Below are 21790 nucleotides of genomic sequence, written 5' to 3'. Positions count from 1 at the left end.
ATATGATATGAGCTATTTCTCTTTCTCCTTTGTTCCAGATCCTTTAAGTAAACTGGTTTGATCTGAACTATCTGAAGTAAAAATAAATATTTATATCCACCTTTCCAACTCTTGCAGGACAAGGATATATTATTAAGCATAATTTAAATAGCTTAAATTTCCTTGCCCTCATACATAAACATGTATACTTTCAGGTTTGCAGATTTCATTAATATGTACATTTTTAATCTCTAGAATAAAATTTAGATTTACGAAATCAGGAGGTGGATTATTTTCACTGTGGTTTCTGGTAGGAATCCGGTAAATTTTATTTTAGTTGGGTTCTCCGACCTGTATCAAGCACGAACTCTGGCTGCTTAGTAAGGATTACTGGTGTTATGTCCCCCGAGGGTGACCAGGCAAGGCCAATGTGATAAAAATTCCTCTTAGGACGGCACCAAACAGGCTTCTGTCGCAAAGTCTGGTTCTCATACGGAGACTGCGATGACAACACATCATGGGGAAAGCACACTTGGGGCCCAAAGACTTGGGGGTGAGTCTTTCCCCCTCTTTCACTATGTGACCTAGAAGTCAAGTCTCTGAACATTCTTGAGCTCTAATTCCTACTGGCAAAACAGGGATAACTGATAATAACATCTATATTCCGATAAACTGCTGTGAGATTAAATGAGAATGTCTGTGAGCATCTCTTCTATTTAAAACACTATCTAAATATCATTACAGTTATTAATGCTAAGTATTTTATGCACTTACTTTTACTATCACCTTTGGACTTAGTTGCTGAAATCCTTCCCGTTTTCCCCTGCACCTAACTTGTTCTAACAAGGTGCTGTCTGTAAGCTTTACGTGACTTCTGCCATTAGAAAAGCCACTGTTACCGCTGATATGACTGTCCAGGTCCTTTCGGTTTCCTCACTCCCTGGAGTTGCTGAATTAGTGCAGCAGAAGAGTTCAAGCCTCCCCTCGCAAGGATGCTCCCGCCTTCCTGGTAGTGTCTTCAGTTCTTCTTCACGTGTTCCAGGGCACCTGCCCGAGTCCCCATCTCTCCTCGCCAACCCAGTCTGCAGGCCAGCATCCTCCTAGCCCGAGCCGCACGGGCTGCTGGAGGCCACTGGTCATCGAACTGCACTGGGCCCTGGATCTCGTGCCACCCAGTGTGACGCTGCCAGGATCCACAATCCCAACCCGCAGGTGGTATCTGTACAAATTTCCTTCTTCTTTCTCTGTTTCCCTCAATGCTCATTTGCCTGTCTGTTCTATCTGTTAGAGCATACTTGCCACATTTTCCGGGCACTGAAGAGTTTTACCTCAATGTGAGTGGCTCCAGTTTGCCTTCTACATCATCCAGAATGGTACTTGCTTATTTGATTTTTACAAACTGTCAGAAAGATTCCTTTCCAACTTTTAACTAGAAGTTCTGTTATTTGCAATTTGAAATGTAACCTTTTCATTAAAATGTTAGCAGGAAGTCCCTTGGGTGGGGTTCACTTTGGTGAAATAGTTTTTCTCTTTTAGGCACCAGGGAACGTGGCACAAAGAGCAGGGTGATGCAGTGTAGCCCATCTGCGGGGACCCGGGGCGCAAGCTGTGGCTTCACGAGTCCCAAGCTGACATTTCAAATTCTAGCTCCGAAGGTCTGTGCAGGGGCTGAAACACCCACATCTCCAAAGTCCTTAAATAGAGGCCTCGGAAGGCATCTTCTTACCCACTTTAGCGATGATTTTCAACACAATACTGCAGAGTTGTAGGGGAAAAGAACAGGACCAAAGCCTTAAGACTGAAGGGAGGCGTGAGTCTGATCAAGATCCCCTTGCCTGAAGAGGAAGGCAGTCTGACCGTCAGGATGCAGACCTCCTGGCTTCTGGGCAGAAAACACCCCTCCCTCTAGAGCACACTGTCTTTAAGATCTCTTGCTTTTAAAAAGTGACTGTTTTTTTCAGGGGCTTTGCCTCCTCCTTACACTGAATCTTTTTGGCTGCAATTCTCCCTTCCTGTTACGTTCTAAACGACCAAGCCAGAGAGAAAGGTTAACAACGAGCTTCCACAGCCAAAGAAACAGCCAACCTAATATCCAGAATTCCAATCCATGAAGTTGTCAGAGCCGCTGGACTCATTCTAGATGTCTCATCCCATGAGATGTTGATGCTCTTTGAATTGTATCTTATTTTGGGTCCTTTGAGCTTCCCAAAGTCAATATAAATCCATCAAATAAATTTTAAGTAGATTAGGTCACTGAGAAATGTACTCCCCAGACTCTGATTTTGCTGTTCTTCTTCTTTCCTTTAAAACAAGCTAACAAACGGTGGTCACAGTTTTCAGTACGCGTCCCCCTGCGCCCTGGCGCTGCGGGAAGGACACTGGCGTCCACAGGGAGCAGGACATTTGTTACTTTTCAAACAGGAAATGCACGAAGTGCTCCCGTCTTCATAAGATTGGGAAGCTCATTTCTAGAACCACAGTGGAAGGTTTGGGGGTGGGGATGGGGGGAAGAATCTCTCTTTAAGGCCCGGTTAAAGGATCTGAGACAGGAGTGAACACTGACTACAACTGTTACACTAAGAGTCTCACCGAGTAGAAGCTTCCGCCTTTACCTTTCGTTTGTGCTCATAAGATTCTGCTTAGAACAAGTCCCTCATCCTTGATCAACTCAAGTCCTTACCAGTTTAAGACGTGTGCAGATTTCCCAGTCCTCTGGGCAGCAGCTGCCCGGATGTTGACTCCATTCCCAGGGAGGACAAGTGCTGGGGTCTCGCCTGGCTCCCCTCAGCTCAAATGCAGGAGGTCGGCTTGCGAGACTGATGTAAGGGCCCCCTGCCCCAACCCAGGGGTCTCCCCACTTCACTGGTTGCCTCACTTTTCCGAGCGTGATCATCTTACAGCACCCGTGTAGCACTTTGTTCCACCCTACAAGGAGTATATCCAGGCCGTGAAACATTCGAGCATGCACTACCTATGTTTCAGGAGGAGAACACACCACGCTGGCCGGCCCCCCAAATGAATGTCAGCATTGTCCTCACTGCATGGCCATCTGAGTTTGCCCCACGCCTAGGAAGGAGCGCTACTGGAAATAATCAGATTAATGTGTCAATGAAAACAACCAACCCAAACATTTCAGCTCTCCAAATGGACTTCTGGCCTGAATTTTCCAGGTGGGTGGTTCTGTATTCACCCAATAAATCAAGCAATTCCTGAAATACCGCTTCACTGTGGGGCGTGTGAACAGTGTCTAAACATTAACTAAGATTTTATAAGATGCAGTATTATTCCTTTTAAAGTAAACTACGGACTGGGGGAAAGCATTGCTAAAACACTTTGATGATGCAGGCAAACACCCGCTTCCAATCCATTGTCTCCTCCCTGCCCCTTCCAGGTAAGCCCTGCCACCATCTTCTCACCCTGGCGACACTGCTCCCCGCCACACTCTCGCCACACTCTCCTCCTGCACGTTCTGTCCCAAAAGCCAGAGTGACCACCGGGAGATAGAGATCTGTTTATATCATCACCTTGCTTAAAATCTGCCGGTGGCTTATCACTGCAGGGGCCAGCAAATATCCCAACTTCTAATCCTGAGCAGCCGAGGCCCCACGTGAGCTGGGGAGCCCGTCTTGCCGACTTTATCTCGTCTTCTACACGCTCCTGCCCCAGACACTCCTCTTCCCAACTCAGGGCCCTTGCACGGCTTTCCCCACTGCCTGCGGTCATCTTCCCCAGGCTACCTCCTCCTTGTTCTCCGGATCTCAGTTTAAATGTTTCTTCCTCCTCACATCACCCTATTTTACCTTTTCCACAGCACATATCCTTAGATAATCCTTTCTTATTTTCCCTTTCCCAGTAATAGCTAACATTTATTGAGTGCCAGGCATTATTCTAAGGCCTTTATGTATATTAACTATCCTTTAGTCCTCATTACAACCTTTTGAGGTTGGTGGTATTATTATTATTATTATCATTATCATTATCATTATTGTTATTATACTATCATTAGCCCATTTTACAGATGAAGAAACTGTGGTATAGACAAGCTAAGTAATATCCCCAAGATCACACAGCTAGTGAGTAAAGAGGCCTGGATTTAAACCTAGGGAATCTGGCTCCAAAGACTGTTTAATCACCACGCCATACCCTAGTAGAAAACGCTCCCTGAACTTTTGTCTTATTCATTACCATGTTAATGAAGATTTTTGTCATGTGGTCATAAAACATAATAGCAATGTTTCACTAAAAGGAACTTTGTTGTAATTCTAATCATGTTTTCTCCAAATATATCTAATTTCTTTACTACAGAAAGTCTGGTCCTCGAATCTCATTTATTCTGTTATTAACAATTCAGCTGCTCTTTTGTTTTAGTAATCTTTAGCTTATAAGAGTCTCATTTCCCCAGTAAGATAAAGTACATGTCATTATAACCATTCCCAGGAAAAGAGGGTACAACACAGATAAGTTGCATTAAAACCCTGCAACGCTGTGTATTATGTCAATGAAATAAAGCTCCTTAATTTTAAATTAAAGCTGGGGTTTCAAAACCTGTCTGCAGATGCTGACACACACGCATGTATATGAGGTTTCACCACGTACAGAAGCTTAACTGTGGGCAAGGGGCAAGGTCTGAACGTACAGTTCTTTGGCATAGATCAACCTGATTTTAGGTTGCTTCCCATCAGAATCAACCAAAGAACAAGAAAAAGCTTTCCGTGACATCTGTAGTAGTTATTCCTATTAAGTTCGTTCATAAATCAAATATTACACTTGCCTCTATTCTTATTATGCATGGCAGTCCCCAGTTTCCTGATGTGGCAATTACTAAATCTTTCTGTGAGAAAATCTACCCTTCCAGGTGTTATTTTAGAATCACAGACATTGAAGGTTTTCTGATGCTCCTTGGAGAATGTCTGGCCCAATTAACTCATTTCACCCCTGAGGAAACTAAGACCCATAGGAGTTAAGCGACCTGCTCAAGTGATGTGCTCAGAGGCCCATCTAAAATTATACTACAGGTTCCTCAATTCCCAGCCAAGTGCTGCTTCCAACACCTTCCAATGATTCTTTGACAGTTTAATCACCATAAATATGCCTGGGCCTTAGAAGAAATGTTTTCCTGACAAACCAAGTCGATTCAACATACAATTATTGAACACCTACTATTTTATCAGTGTTGGGTTTAATTCTCTTTGGGGATGCATATCCCAAATTTAAATGCTGGATTAAAGAGGTTTTTGAGGTTTTACTAATCCTTCAAAGGTATATTAATCCAACTATATCAGTAATCGTGGTGAATGTCAATTGTCTAAATGCACCAATTAGGACAGATGTCGGAGTGGATCAAAAAAACGAGACACAACTATAAATTATCTACAAGCAACCCACTTTAAATATAAAGACACACAGAGATTATGTGGAACAACGGAAAGTCCCATTCGTTGCTGGTGTGAACGCAGTATGTACAGCCATACCAGGAGGCAGTTTGGCGGTTTCTTACAAAACTAAGCATGTTTCTACCATGCGATCTGGCAAGGGCACTCCTTGGCATTTACCCAAAGGAGTTGAAAACTTGTGTCCACACAAAACCTACACACAGATGTTTATAGGTTGTAAGGTACTCACACTACCCTTGAAGTGGTACCGTGTTACTGAAAGTAGACTTGGAGTAGTCGTGAATGTATATTGCAAACTCTAGGGCAACCACTTAAAAAAAAGATTAAAAAAGAAGTATGACTGATATGCTAAGAAAGAGAAAAGGGAATCCTATAAAACACTCAAAACCACAAAGGCAGAAAAAGAGTGGAAGAAAAAAACAGCATAAAGAATAAGGGCAATAAAAAGAGAACAGTAACAAATACGGTAGAGACAGATCCAGCTACATGAGTAATCACTTAGAATGTCAGTGGTCTAAACGCACCGATTAAAAGACTGAGACTGTCAGAGCAGGTCAAAAACCAAGAGCCAGATAATGCTTCAAAAGTATGGCACGCCTTCGGGGATTACCAGACACACATTATTACATACAAAATAGATAAACAACAAGGACCTACTCTATAGCACAGGGAACTCTATTCAATTGCTTGTAATAACATACAATGGAAAAGAACCTAAAAAGGAAATATGTACCTATGTATATGTGCAACTGAATCACTTTTCTGTACACCTGAAACTAACATTGCAAATCAACTACACTTCAATAAAAACTTTTTAAAAAAGGAGAAAAAAAAAAAAAAACATTTGATACCCCTGACAACCCATTCACTTATGAGGTCAGAAAACTGTAACTTGTTCTGTTAACCGCCCAGGGGGACAAACTCTTTCCTTTTTGGAATCTTTTAGGTCAGCTCTCCCTCCACTACCCCTTTAAGCAATACTGTTTTCCCAAGGAACAGAACAGTTTGGGAGCTTAAAGTTTTGTTGTTTTTAATGATGAATACTACAACATTATTATCGGACTTTTTTCCTCTTTTCCAAGCCTGTTTTTATTTCCTTCGTAGTTTTTATTTAGAAAGGGTTCTTCTTAATTAAATATGGATTTATTGTGACCACATCAATGGGTTTATTATTGATTTATCGTGAGTTACTACTCTCCTTGGCACAGGGTGGAGCGTTGTTATTATTCCACTAACGATGGCATTACTACCAATTACAACAGGGAGCTGGAGTGGTGACCATTTGGGTTGGAGAGAGATCTGTGTCCAAAGTTTGGATACAGAAACATTGGTCTTATCCCCACCCACCATGCTTGGCTGTGTTTCTAAGTTGGTCACTTAAGGCCAAAGTCTCTCTGGAAAAGATATGATACGTCCCTGCTTAAGAAACCCTTTGAGATACTCAGGGACAATGTTGCCTGAGTAGTATTTTATTTTAATTTATGTGACTTTCACAGACTTGACATTCAACTTCTTGAGAGTCACATCAAAAAAATAATTTAGACAGTTTAGTCAAATGGGATCCTAGATTTTCCTCAGACCAAGTCACTTAAATTCTGACCCAATTTAATAATATATACCCCCCTGCTTGTTTTCTGAAAATCACTTTGAACTGTTTGAAATACAAAAACAGTGTTCAAAAGTGACTTTGAACAATTCAAATTAAAGTGCTGTCATTTGCATTTTACCATATAGAATTTTAATTATAAAAAAGATTTTTACTTGTTTAGTTACCTCTTTCAAATATCCTTTTCTAAGGTTCCCCTTATAACTATTTCCACATATTAATAAACCTAAAAAGTAACTTAATATAATCAAGCAGTTTCTCTTTCTTTTTGCTACCAACAGTAGTCAATTAATATTTCCTGAGAAACCAATGCTCAATATAAAGTAACAAAGTAATACTCACACATGGGGGTTTCAATGGTCCTATTTTTTCCTGAAAAAAAGTAAGTAGTACCTTGGCTAATATTTATTAACTCCCCAATAAAAGACCTGTCAGGGATATTTACATGTATATTCATTCTAAAGGTAATGAAGACGTAAATGGATGCCTACGTGCATATATCTGTTACAGCACAGTGCTAACAATGTTCCTCCACTTTAAAAGAGATAGTGGGAAAGTCTAGATTATAATCACATGCTAGGACCATATCTGTATATATGGCATGTATAATTAAGGTAAATGACAATTGTCCTTAGCTTCCTGTACAGCTCCACTTCCAGATCTATTAGCCAATTCCTAATAGTCACAGCGTAATGAATCTGAAGCACAGAGCACCGTCTGTCTGGTAGACCTTTCTACGGCAGGCAAGGACTTCCCGTGAGCACCTACACCTAGAGCATGAAGCTCGAAGTTAGAGAGAGAGATAGCAAAGGATTGGCAGGCCAGGTCCTTGGTCTAAGGGGAGCTTTCAATCTAGTTGAAGTCTTGGGAGAGACAGCAAAGGATTAGAAGATCAGGCCCTTGGCCTAGGGGAGCTTTCAATCTAGCTGGAAAAAGACAAGATCTTATATATTCTTGTCATAACTTAAGAAACATTATGAAACCACACCTGTCAACAAGTGTAATTTTTTTTTCAGCTGAAAATGTAATTGTTGAAGCAATTCAGAGTAAAAATATAATCTGAGCAGAATGGAATTTTTTTTTTTTTAATCCTCTAAAGGAGAAGACTTTAGTAAAAAAAAAAAAAGATCTTTCACTAAAATCCTGAGCATTTTCTGCATATTCTGGCCTCCACACAGTCTGATGTCATTATGTAACCACATCATATTCCCATTATGTCTTCTAAAAGAGACTGAAAGCTTCCTGAAGGCAGGGACAACGTCTTCTATTTCATTATTATTCATTGCACGCCTAAACACATTTTAAGTTATGTACCAAGTATCTGTTGAGCTGATTTGAAATGGCTGAAATGAACTGAAAAAAGACACCCTAGGGAGGAAGAAATGCAAGAGGCCACGAATCTACTGGGTGACATTTATAAAAATCCAAAGTTCGTGCCAGGTAGAAACTATTACTGAATTAAATCAGATAAAACCTAACAGGAATAACTATAAATTTTCATACTTTGATCTAAAAAAAAGAAAACTGGTAAAGTAAAAAAAAATGGAAAATACAGTTTGACAGAAAGTGGTAAACATGAGAAAACAGCATAACATGGTTGGTGTGGGTGGCAGGCGTGAAGAGGGACCACTGAGAAGGTGTAGTCTCCCCAGAGATCACTGACCAGGACGGTGAGGTCATGTGACACAAAACCCCATCACACGGCAAGAATTTAAAAAGGAGAGAGGGCGGAGGAGAACAGGAAAAATTAAGAAGGTCAGGCTTCGTGAGAAATGATAGTTGTCCAAACCAGATCTTTTGCTTTGTTTTACAGGGACTGTTTTGCTTCAGTTTATGGCTTTTCGTTAACAGAATTTCCATCGTTTTCTCAGAAAAGACTTTGACACTTTATTACATGACAGCTATAATTAATGTCAGACTCTAAATTAGAAATCAAAAACTCTATTTGATCATTTGGTTTCAAGCTGGACCTAAAGTATGTTTTGGCATGATTACTAACTGTTAGCAGCAAGTTCTGGAAACAGATGCAGTCTTGATATGTTTTCTAAATGTGAAACACATTGCAAAAAGACTCGGAGATAAAAATACACACTGCTCATGCACACTCTTACTGTGCTATTTCCTGTCCTTATCAGCAAAAGAAAGTGTCTCTTATTTTGCCCTTTATCTGTGGTCCCAGGTGAACAAAATTTTCTTTCTTCTTTTTCCCTTTCTTCTTTCATCTTTCTCCTACATGCTTATCCTTTTTTTCCTAACATCTTTCCCACTAATACTTGTTCCAGTAAACATTTACTGAGCACCTACTATGTGCCAATAACTGTGCTAGGTTCTAAGGACTCAAGGATCTGTAAGACACAGTCACTGTCCTTTGAGAAGCCGACCTCCTATATAAGGGAAAGGCATGTAATCAAACTACTGCTAAAGGAAGATACATACACATTAGAGGTGTGTCCCAACTACAGAGATGAGGAATGGTGAAAGAGTGATTCACTTTGAGGAAAGTGATGCTTGAGAAGTGGATGCCCGGCCACGGCAGGGCAGGGGGCTGGCCTGGAAGTGTGGAATAGCACAGCACACTTGAGGAAGGCAGGCCAGGCATTCTTAGGAGAAGAGGAGCATCCTTTCCCGAGGACAGGTGGGTATTTGGGGAGGCAGCTAAGTCGTCATATAAATGGATTGTTATTTCAAGCTGGGTCTGTTCTGTACTTGAACTGCTATGAATGACCACCTACAGGTCCGTGTTCAGAAATGTGTCCATGGGCAAAACCAGAGAAAACAATTTTAATTCAGAAATAGACCAAAGACTAGGAACATCATATTGTGGACCACTTGGTGACAGCTGCTTTGACAGAGGAAGTGTTCCACCAGGAGGAATGCATGAAATGCTTTCTAAAGAGAAATATCATTGCCTAAGTCGGTAACAAAAGGAAACGGGAGGGTGGTATTCATTGGTGCAGGGAGAGCAGTCTGGATGTTTTTAAAAATTTAATAACATCCTTACAGTGGAATATTACTCAGTGGTAAACAAAAATGAGCTATCAAGCCATGGAAAGATATAGAGGAGCCTTAAATGCACACCTCTAAGTGAAAGAATCCAGTCTGGAAAAGTTACATACTGTGATTCCAATTATATGATATTCTGGAAAAGGCAAAAATATAGAGATAGGAAGAAGATCAGTGATTGCCAGGGTTTGGGAGGGGAGGTGGGGAGAGATAAACAGGTGGAGCACAGGGGATTTTTTAGGGCAATGAAACTATTCTGTGTGCCTCTGTACTGGTGGATACACGGCATTGGGCATTTGGCAAAACCCACAGGAGTGCGCAACACTGAGAGTGGACCCTAATGTAAACTGTGGACTTTAGTTAATAGTCATATTGGTTCATCAATTGTAACAAGTGTACCACACAAATGCAAGATTTTAATAATAAGAAAAAGTGGCCGGTGGGGACGGTAGGGGCGGGGGGAGAGATATAAGAACTCTGTACTTTATGCTCAACTTCCCTGTAAATTTAAAATGCTTTAAAAAATTTAAGCATTAATTTAAAAACAAATATATATGATAGTATGTTTCTACTCTTTTGAAGCTAGTGACACAACTAAGTTTTCCACCAGCATTTATCAGGTAAGGCAAGCTTTCTTTACCAGAAGTCCTAAAGACAAAAATTCCTGGACAGAAACGATCTTACTCCCTGCAGAACGTCTGAGACATGCAGATGGGCAATTGTGAGGAATACACTTTCATGGGACCACTGAGGCACAGTAAATGAACTGACATATCTAAGAACAGTGCAAAGAACCTTCAGTAACAATGAAACTAAAACTCAGCTTTCTTCAGTGAAATTACCTCCACCCTTTTCTCAGATGCCAGGGAACCACAGAAGCCACTGCGTCGTTAGAAAAGTAACATTAATATTTTTGGTTAAGTTAGGTTCAAGCTCCCCAGCTTTCTTCTACAAAAAGAAAGGGATTATAGCAGATCTTTCAACAAAATTTATAACCATGTTTCTGCCGTCCCTGCATAACTGCGACTGCTTCCATTACTAAGTCTTTTCTCCACGTGTGGGTGGTTGTACGTGTATCAAAAGTAAGTCCTCACGAAAACAACCAACAAGAGCCATGTATAAAGTCAGTCGAACCATGGACGCAGGTTTCAGTCTGCGCTTTGATACCGCAGTCTAGCTACAAGTAACAGCACCTCGTCACACGACCAAGTGTCGTCAGCTCTGTGAGCTGGGCCCACTACCCGCAACTGCTCTAGTAGGAATGGAAACCGCTTCTTGTGCCCTTCCGCATCAGGAACTCAAAAGTGATGATGAACTGAAGCCCAGGTAGGCCCTTGAAACTGGGCCAACACGCAAAGAGAGAAAAATATCCTCTGCCCGTGTCAGAAAACAGCCTGCTTTTAAAGAAAGCGAGATGAATTTCAGCTCACAGAATGCAAAACCAACCCAACCAATCACAGTCAACAGTACAGGGAAGAGTACTGAATATTCAATTGGTAACACAGGGCTGGCCTTTGTTTAGGGTCCATTAAATTTAATAACTTCCCCCTCTGTGGCTTTAAACGGAGAACTTCTTCAAAATAAGAGTGGCTCCTATTAAACATAATTACTTGCCCATGGCGGCGACGGCAGAGGTGCCGTCTACCCAACAGGTGGGCCTGAGTAAAGGAATGGTTCTGCAGTAAAAAGTAGATGCTCTAGTGTTTTGCTGTCGTTGCTTTAACTTTCTGGTTTATTAGTATTAATTGCCGGAGTTTTCCTTTTAACCTCTCTGAAGGCGTCACTCCCTCCTGTGAGTTGAGTGGCCCCAGCTAAAATCCATGTCCAAACACACTTGGCACATTACTGAAGCCGCTGCTTTCAAACCCTGACTTGGGGGAACAGATAGAGACTCGGCTGGAAGGGACATTTGAAAAGGACCTGCACCGAACACCGCCGGCTTTGACGTGACATGAAAAAGTCCTCCCACTAGGCCTTCAGTGATCAAATGGAGTTTTTCCACTGCAATTTCTAGATTTTGTGGCAGTAATACAATCATTTTTAGTAACTTTATTGATTAGGCTGATGCCCATTCTGCTGACCTTTGGAAATATTATTGTTTAGTGACTAAGAGTCGTAAAAATGGAGACATACTGAATAGTCCTGTACAGTTGATTAAGTGGAATTTTTTAAGTATTTAATATTTGAATATTTTGAAAGAAGAAATTCAAGACTATTTGCTTACACAGAAAAAAAAAAAAAACGGACCTTCAAAAAGATTACAGTTCTTAACTCTGCCTCACATAAAATAATCCTACCGTTGCAGAGAAAAGTCATCCACACGACCTGCGCTGGTCTCTCTCAGGGTAACTGAGACCAACAACCTGTGTTGTCCCTCGCATCTGCAATCCACGTATCCGTCTCTAAGAGCCCTCCAGAAAGCATCGGAGAGGTCCACGGGCACAAAGACCAAGACCGCAGAAAAATGCCTGTGAGACCCCTTCCACCTCGTGCACGCCAAAGAGCAGCACAGAAGTAGGTGAATCTAAGACTCACACGAGTGGGACGGGGAGGAGATATTCACAGTGAATAAACCTACGTTCAGTCTCCTTTAGGAGACTAACAATAGCTCATACTCTGACCCATAAGTCAAAGAATGAGAGTCAATAAAGAGTTATGCTTCTTTTTGTAATCGTGTAATTACATAATATACATTTTTCGAAGTCAGTAATTATTTATTTACATGGTCTTTTTAAGTGAGCTCCAGAAGAGTAATTATAATCTTGGGGTCAAGCTTCACTAGCGCTTTGAACACCGAAAACGCCATGGGTGATCCATTATCTCAATGATACAGACCCTGTCAAGCTTTCTGGTCTTCACCTTGCCACACACCTTGCTCTTTCATAGCATCGGTGCGAAATAACTTGGGCCACCTCTGTAGAGGGAATATTCTTTTAGGATCAATGAGATGAAATGAGGTAACGTATGAAACCACGAGGGGTTGGGGAGTGAGACGTAAATACAGATTATTACGTGATGAGGCCGTGCCTATCATAGTAAGTGTGGTGGGAAGGGAACCAAGCCCTACAGAGCGTCTTCTGAGCTAGGCGTCTCTAGACCGGTTTCTGCTTGATTTTCATAAGCGAACTGGATATTACCTAAACTGAGTACAGTAAGGTAGACCCTCTCAGTCAATTACGTGACAATAATTTATTGTTCAGTTATAAACTTAAACTGATGCTTTTGCTCTTGTTAGAATACGGAAGGCTACTCTAGCTTAAGGAAATAGTTCCTGAATCTTTGTGTTACACCTACGAACTTCAAGATATCTGGTTCTGTATTTGTCTTTGCAGCAAAGCAAGGCTTGTGAGTAATATACCGGTATCATCTTATTTTATTTACTCCTCGCTTCCATGCAGGATTTGAGGGAGGCTACAGGCGCTCTATGGTGTAACATCACACGTCATTATTGTAATTCATTAAGTTCTAGCATTTGTAGCCACACTTGGAAAATTACTCAGCAAGAAATGATACCAAAAATAAAAAGAAGTTGTAAAATTGGATTCTCTGAGGGTCTTTAAATAGATTCAGTCACAGTCTTTCTTTGGAATGATCTTTTAGGATGAAACAGAATTTCTTTCAGAATATTCCTTTCTGAAAGGTCTCTCTGGTCACTTTTATTCCTCTGATTCCCAAGTTATGTGCAGGTGTAACTTAACACGTTCTATTTTCTGATGTTACAATTGAACAGTTATTTTCTCTTAGTGTTTTATTAATTTTTTCTGTATGGCTCCCAGTTGCTTTTTAGTGTGATAAAAATTCATCATAAGTCTATGGGATAATAATAATCGTGACAAACACTTACAGAGTACTTCTATGTGTTACGCACTATGTTAAGTGCTTTATGAATGCCATATGAGTATTAACTCATCTAAATATTTAAATATTTCAAGGAGGTTTTTACATTTTAAACGCATTCTGTGACCATACTTTTTATAAAGTAAATAACCCCCTTTAAAAGTTTAGATTTTTATCTACTGATTCATTTAAGCCAGGGCTTGCCTGTAAATTATATATATAGATACACAATTTTTACAAAACAATTTTGGCTTCCTAATATCAGCTACAATCTGTTTAGCACATATTGTGTGTCAGGCCTGCCCTTAACTCTTTACAAAAAGCATCTCATTTAATCCTCTCAGTAACCCCAAGAGTTAAATATCATATCTCCTTTTACAAATAATAAAACTAAGTTTTAGAGACAAAAGAAACTTGCCTGACATGTGCATCAATTAGGATTCAAACCTGGGTCTGAACCTCCAATCCTACTACCTAAGTGAGGGATTTTATTCTTTCTCATCCAAGATCGTACAAGGTTGTTTTGTGAGTCCCTGCATACAGGGACATGAGGGCTGATTTCTCTACACAAAAACATGAACTGTTCTGGAACGCATCTCAAAAAGTGAACATAGGACTGCTTGGAGATGCAGATAGAGGTTAATATTTTAGCTATCCGTGTTCCAGAGACATAGCATCTTGGAACTTAGGGACACCTTTAGATACTGAGGGGAAAAATAATAAGACAGAAAGTATGCAACTTGGTGCCTGGGAGCCTTTGAGACAGGCTTCTCTCCAAGGAGCTTCCCGGGACGGGTCCCCAGGGAAGGGAGAACAGTGCTCACTCCAGGTGACTTGGTCCCCGGGCCCACCAGGCAGCATCATGGGTGTGGACACAGCCCCGTGCCCAAGAACAAGGTCAGGTAAGCAGGGCTCCTCCGGTTCCCTGACAGCCTGCATCAGGTTCTTTCTTCCTGTGTCCCTGCATGCTGATAAGAGGGATTTTCTGTTCTCCTCGCTCTCATGTTTATACAGAACCTCCCACTCCAGCACCTTGTTACTTTGCCAGGAACAACTCATAGAAATGTTTGGGGTGGGAGGAAAAAACTGGACTAAACTCAGTTTCAAACTAGTTTAAAGCAGAGGCCGGTTCCTACCTTTGGCCTTGGATCAATATACAGCTGGATAATTGGCCAGTTTCTGCTCCTACTGCCTCCCCTGTGAAATGGGAGAAGCTGTGTCCTATCCGTTTATGGAAATGTTTTAAGAAATTATCAGTAAACTGACTCCAAATAATCTGTCTGTTCTAGAATACACACGTAAATGACAAAATATCATTTATGTGGCATTTTCCCAGGGCTATTTTCAATGGTCTTCCCATTGAAGTCATACACGAATACACCTCAGCAAGAAAACGCTGCAGTTGAGGGTCTCCAAAGCCCCACTCACTGCCTGAGGCTGCCTTCTCCTCTAGGTACTGCCAAAGGACAAACAGTAAAATCTGCTTCCGCCACAGAGGGTTGGGCAAACGGAAGCCCCAGAGGACCCTAAACAGAGGAAAGCTTGCACAAATCTGTCCTGGCCACGTGTCACCTCGGTCCTATGTGAGACAAAACAGACTCAGCCTAAAATACCGTAGAAATGACCAGAACTAACTCAACACCATCCAACGCCGTCTCACATCAGCCCTGGGTATCCCCCTGTGCCTTACATCCTTCCTCGTCTCGTTAATCGATGTTTGCCTAAAGGGGGTGGTCATTCCAGTCAAGGGAAATGATAACTGAAATTCTACACTCCGCATGATTCCCCAGTAAATACCATGCAATGTATGAAACTAATAACAGCGGTCAGAATGAGAAGTGGTGACGTGGTTTTGCAAAGAACCTTGAGGTTCTCCCTCCCCAACCGACCCCTTCTTTCCCTACTCACCCCTACGGGAGTCCAGCTGCAGCAGAAAATGTGAAGGCGCTAGGACCGGGGAGCCCTTTCCTGCTATTCGCTTGAGAAACAAAGCCTTCCCTCCTCCCAAGTTGAAAGAAATAAAGGAGTCTGAGCTAATCAAAACCTGCAAGCCTGCTGGTGGCCGTCAGCTTGCCAGCGGTGCAGCTCAGCGGAGTGAGTAACGGCTTCGAGCTTTGCAGAAAATGAGAGAGGGAGAGAAAACAGAGACAGAGACACAAAGAGAAAGAAAGAGGCATTAACCTGGCCAGGAGTCAACAGGTGCACAGAGCCCGAACGCCTCCGAGAAGAGTCTCTGACAGACAGAGGAGGATCCAGCTGTGTGAGCCTCTGAGGGGCGGCTTCCTTAGGGGCAGGGCCGCGGTCTGGATGGCCCGGTGTCTCAGAGACTCTTTCTTATTCACAGGACTCGTGTGGTTGGCCAAGAGCCTTTAGCTCTCCTCTACCGGCCAGTTAGACGTCTCTGTGGCCACTCTCTGGCTCCCGTAAGGAATTCGCCAGGAGAGAGGGGGGAGGCCAGGAGGCTATGACTCGCTCTTCCCCCACGAGCCTGGGAACTCGTGGTGCCTTCAGGAGAGGGAGGTGTGAGCAGTAGGCCGCCACGTGGAGGGCGGCGGCGGGGAGCTGTGCGATTCCCCGAGAGGCTGCCTCATCTGGAGCGGGCCACTCAGAGGCCACAGCTGGTCTCTCAGACTCTCGCAGCCTCACTGCGCTCCAAGGGGCTAGTGTCGGACTGGGATCTGAAGTTTGCAGGCGCTCTCTCTTGGAACTGGCGACCTGGGACTCCTGGGAGTTCAGAGCCTCTAGACACAGAGGGCCGGGCCCTCAGTCTGGAATCTGGCTCACAGGCGGATGTTAGGAATAGAAAGAAACGCAAGCAGAGGAAGGCCAGGCATAAGACCCTCAGGAGAAGGCCCCAGTTATGAGACAGCGCCAACCAAAGGGGATGCGATTCAGCAGGGCCAAGGCTGGGTGGCATGAAGTGTCAGCTTAGAAAACGATGCCCTCTCTGGTGGGTTTTCAGTCTCTTTCTTGACTTAAATTTAAGTTCAAGCATTTGCGAGCCCCACAATTCAGGTGTGCGGTGGTCAGACTCTTGTCCACAGACCTCTGACGGAGAGTTACTGTGAGCAGAGCTAAGACAGCTGGGCCCACCCTGCAGCCCCAACCCCACCCCGGCACGGGAGTGGGTTTTGAGTTAAAGTGTATGGTCTTTACCTGAGATGCGCCTGGGCACGTCGGTGATGGCAGGGAGCCCGGTGCCGCGGGTGGAGGACAGCGGGGTGGTAGAGTGGATGGACGGGGGTGTCATCTGGCTCAGGTAGGAGGGGTAAGACTGGTCATAGGACCACGGCGGAGAAGACTGTGCCTGCCTGGGGTCTGGGAAAAAGAAAAAAAATCTTTAGCACACCAACCGCTGTGGCCTTCGAACACACAACCCCACACTTAGAAAGGATAAAGCAGAAAGAAAAAAAAAAAACAGAACATACAAGGGCTATTTCTTTCCCACAACCTCACCCTTTCAGGCCCCATACAGCACAGAGCTTTCTAGACTTTGAGTCTCGATGAAAGTAACAAAATGGATCGTATGTAAAGACTATCTGTCTCCCTCTCACATAAATATTTCTGTTTGGAAAGCCCAACAGTCATTTAGAAAACAATCTGCTTCGGTTATCTTTACAAAGTGAAATTCTATTTCAGTGGTTTTCTGTATTTTTTTTTCATATTACTCCAACAAACATGCATTACTTATTTCTTTTTTTAAAAGTTAGAAATTTTTTGGACAATCTACATGACTGAAGGACAGGGAAAACTGTGCCTTTTACTGCTACATGTCCAGCTATCTTTCTTTCGGATGTGCTTTTTGGTTTTCAAAGTGCAAAATTTCAGGCAGGTCAATGGGGTGGCACTTTCTGGCCTGGGGGTTAAGAGGTTGGGGTAGGGGTGAGAAGAGAGGCGGCAGCAGGTAAGAGGAACGGGAAGGAGGGGAGCCTGTTACGTTATTCTCATGCTAAAGTGACCCCAGAAATTAACCTTTAAGAAAAAGACAAAACTTAATTTCAAAGCCATCTGAGAACTGAAAAGCTTCATCACCATCTAGTTTCACTGTTACGCCCATCAGTTTCTGTCAGTAAGAAAATGACCCAAAACAGAACAGGAAAATGTCTTTAATCCTATCGGAATCTATCTAAAAGATGTCACATTTGGAATGTGACCTAGGGTTACCTACAGTCACTACAATGAGCAGGACAATAGGCAACCAACTGGTTAGGGAGAACTGCTGACAATTAGCAGTATCTTCTGATGCATGTCTGTGGAGTTTCTTGGAGGTATAAACTCAAGAGAGCTTCTTCGATCTACATAAGAAAAACTGATAATTTTGCTGTTTGTTTCCAGGGCAAAAAAAAAAGTGTGTATTTCAAACTAAACTGTTTTGTTCTTACAGAATCAAACAGAATCATAAGGAAATTTCTCCTAACTTTTTTTTTGCTAATTTTAATTTTTTTTTTTAATTTTTAAAATTCCAGTATGCCAAGCTGATCACAAGACAGCTTTGTGTATTCAAGCAGCCACGGACTTTGGAATGTGCAGAAATTAGGTTCACGTTCTGGGACTTCTATTTCCTAGCTGTGTGATCTTGGGTTAATTACTCAGTGACTCTGGATCTCAATTTCCTCATCTGTAAAAGGGGGTCAGGGAGGAGCAGTATCGGAATCACAGGAGCGTGGGGAATGCGTGAGGAAACCGTGACCAGAGGGCCGGCACAGGAGGCGCTCGGAAAGTATTCATTTTTATCTTTAAAAAAAACTCTTGGTGGCACAGGAATAGTTCCATGGCTAAAACATATCTAAACTGGAGTTCATACATTTGGAACAGGTTTAATTTTTTATGTATTTAGTTTTACTTCTTTAGGTGGGAGGTAATTAGGCCTATTTATTTATTTTATTTTTAGAGGAGGTCCCGGGGATTGAACCCAGGACTTTGTGCCTGCTAAGCATGTGCTCTACCACTTGAGCTATCCCCCCTGGTTTCATTTTTAAATTATTTCCACATCACCTGATGGCCTCTGAAAATGAAAAGCTGTTTTCAAAAACTATAATATACTTGAGTCCACTCAGGTTTAGCTCTAAAAATAAAAATGAGTATAACAAGGCATGGGGTTTTCTGAGATGATTGCTCTTTTAAAGCGTCTCAGGGTTTGTTTTTGTTTTTGTTTTTGTTTTTGTTTTTGTTTTTGTTTTGTACAAAGCCATTTAGTTGCAGCTAGTTCTTGTTTATTTGTTCAATTCAGAAACAATTTATTTAAAGAGTATCTAAATAGGACATACTTTTCTTGAGTCAGAATAATGAAATACATCTGGATATTTATCTAATGTTTTACGTATCAACAGATATATATAAATTTCATCCAGTTCAATTTTAAGGAACAGGTACCTGAGTTTGCAATTTGAATAAAAGGACTGTCCTGGAAACGGTTAACATAACTTTTTCCTTCAGAAATCTAAAGGCTACTTGATCATTAAAGTAATGAACTTTCGTGCTTTAAAACGTTCAAGGCTGAGATTGTATAGATTAGCAACAGTTCAAATCTGAGTGAATGGTCCTTGTTATATGTCTGATACTGATATACCTCCTTGCTTTAACCATTAATGTAGCTCACTATTTAGATAAGGGGTAAATGATCTTCAGATGGGAAAAGAGGCATTCTTTACGGCATCAGAGAGCAACCTCACAAAGGTAAGGCTTTCCCTCAAGCAATATTTTCAAGGGACAAAAGGGACAACAGCCACATAACTAAATGCGCTGGGCACAAGGGACTCAAATTTGGATTTGAGCTCTGATCTAACTTCACCAGATGACTTCCTGCATCTCCATTCCTCTTCTGTAACATGTCATGACCAGCAGGATAGGGCTCTCTGCCTAAAAATGGGGGGGGGAAATATAGAGAAATCTAAAGAATGACTAAAACTATAGAAGTTTAGACACATCACAAAGGAATCAGGGAACTGAACTTGGATGGAAGACACAGCCTTTCAGCTGTTCTTGTGCTGGGAGGCAGCCAGGTCAGGGGGAGACGAGGGGGCTTTCTAAAGCAAAGATCCGAGTTGGAGTCTCAGCTCTGCTACTTGTGAGCTGGATGATCTCAGCAGTACTAGCTGGCTCTCTGAACTTCAGTTTCCTCGTCTGGGAAGTGAGGCAGCGTAACACGGTAACGTGAATGAAGCAAAGTGGTCACACGTGCTGGCTGGGCAGACAAGCCCAGGCTTGACTCACAGCTCCCCACTATGCTGAGCAAGTCACTTACACTTTGCGGGCCTCAGTGACTCTCCTGGGAAGTGGGGATCATGATACTAGGGCTGTTGTGGGCATTACATGAACTAGGCCTTTATCTGGTGAATTACTGTGCACTCTTGGCACAAAATCAGTATACAATAAATAGAAGTGATTACTGCTGTCTGTAAAATGAGTATAATTATAACTACTACCATGTTTGTTCACAGAGCTAGGTGAGACAATATGGGTAAAAAGCACTTTGATAAGTGGAAAGCACTGTATGAGAAGGACAATTATTCTCCGTAGGAGCGCACCTCACACGGCCCAGGCCCTGCTGTGCGATGCGGGGCGTGTTTCTGATTTGCTGCTCATCTGTTAAGTGGGTGACTTAACACCACCTCAGAGAGTGTTGTATGGATTAAATAACATACAGTGAGCAGCAAATCATCATGATTACTCAAGAAAGGTAAAAATCTGACTGTAAACTACTCAGGGTGGCTGGCTTGTCTACAGTTATTCTTGAAGATTTCTAAGATCAGACTCAGCACAAATCATCAGTATAATGCCTGGCACACAGTAGGCGCTCAGGAAACAATCACTGAATGAACCTCCCAGGATGCCTGGAGTGAACAATGGAATTTTATAGTGAAGCAGTACACTTCCCTTTAGGCTACAAAAGAATTTGTATCAGTGAGGGTTGAGTGCTTACATAAACTTCCTGACTGCCAGAATATATACCAGAACATTCTATCAAAAGATAGTTTTCCTTTTAGTGGAGGTCCTTCCTGAAGATGTCCAAGATGAGCAAAAAGAACTTCTCTCTCTCCCTCCACAAGTGAGAAGGTCTCTGTTTTTTGTCTCTCAGGGCCAGCAGCCGGTACCCCTTTCAAGGTCACCATCCTAAGATCCTATGATAACAACCTATTTAAGGAGAGAGAGTTACTAAAAAAAATAAAACACAAGAACTGCCATATGGGGTTCACTAGATCTAGCCTAAGTAATTTTAAAAGGGAGCAGTAACAGTCTCCAAACACCCAGGCCTTCTCTAGTACCCTGCGGACAGGGCATCACCCATCCCAGCTCCACCATGTCTTGTCTGTGGGATCTTGGACAAATTACATGACCTATCTGACATCAAGGTTCCTAATGTGTGTATGGGGGATAAATAAGAAGACCTCCCTTGTAAGGTTGTTTTAAAGATTAAATGAGGTCATGTAGGAAGGAGCTTGGCAGATGGAAAGAAGCCAACAAATGTTCACCACTGTTAAAGCACCTGCTTTACTAAGCCTTCAATCTGCATTTAAGTTTCCAGCCTGTAACCTCTTATTCTAGCGGAGGACAATTTTTAGAAAGCTTCCTATAATTCTGAAATCCACTATTTGGAGACCATATGTGTGTTGGTGGCGTCTATACCCTTCACAATCATTTAACCTGAATCACATTCCTTTTCAGTCTTGGTGTCTCCCAGACTGAGAAATCCTAACCTGTTTAGTGTAGCTTCTAATACTGTGCACTTCAACTTTTTTCAAAGTTTTCCTGAAAAAGAAAAAAGACTATAAAATATCTTGACTTCCTAAATGCCCAATCACTAAGAAATGCGATCCTATCATAAATACATAATTATGGAGTATTTGCTTTGTTGTGGACAATTATTAACGCTTACAATAGAGAAAAGTCACCTTAACCTGATATTACAAACGATTTCTGAACTCAGCTTCCTGAAGAAACCTGAGACTTCTGAGCGTCACTCTGAATTTGG

At 42.2% G+C, this 21790-nt stretch overlaps 1 protein-coding gene across 4 annotated transcripts in view; it reads right to left on the bottom strand.

The window, feature by feature from the left end:
• Positions 1–21790, bottom strand: part of RUNX2 (RUNX family transcription factor 2) — a 222535-nt gene that overhangs the window by 34252 nt on the left and 166493 nt on the right. For all 4 annotated transcript variants that reach the window (XM_032463183.1, XM_032463184.1, XM_032463186.1 and 1 more), the window contains one exon: positions 16975–17136. In XM_032463183.1, coding sequence (XP_032319074.1) covers positions 16975–17136 — 162 coding nt within the window. The remainder of the gene's footprint in view (positions 1–16974; positions 17137–21790) is intronic.

Source organism: Camelus ferus, chromosome 20 (assembly GCF_009834535.1).
Source record: "Camelus ferus isolate YT-003-E chromosome 20, BCGSAC_Cfer_1.0, whole genome shotgun sequence".
Lineage (NCBI taxonomy): Eukaryota > Metazoa > Chordata > Mammalia > Artiodactyla > Camelidae > Camelus > Camelus ferus.
Note: the sequence above shows the minus strand (reverse complement) of the source record. Positions and strands in the feature narration are given on the sequence as shown.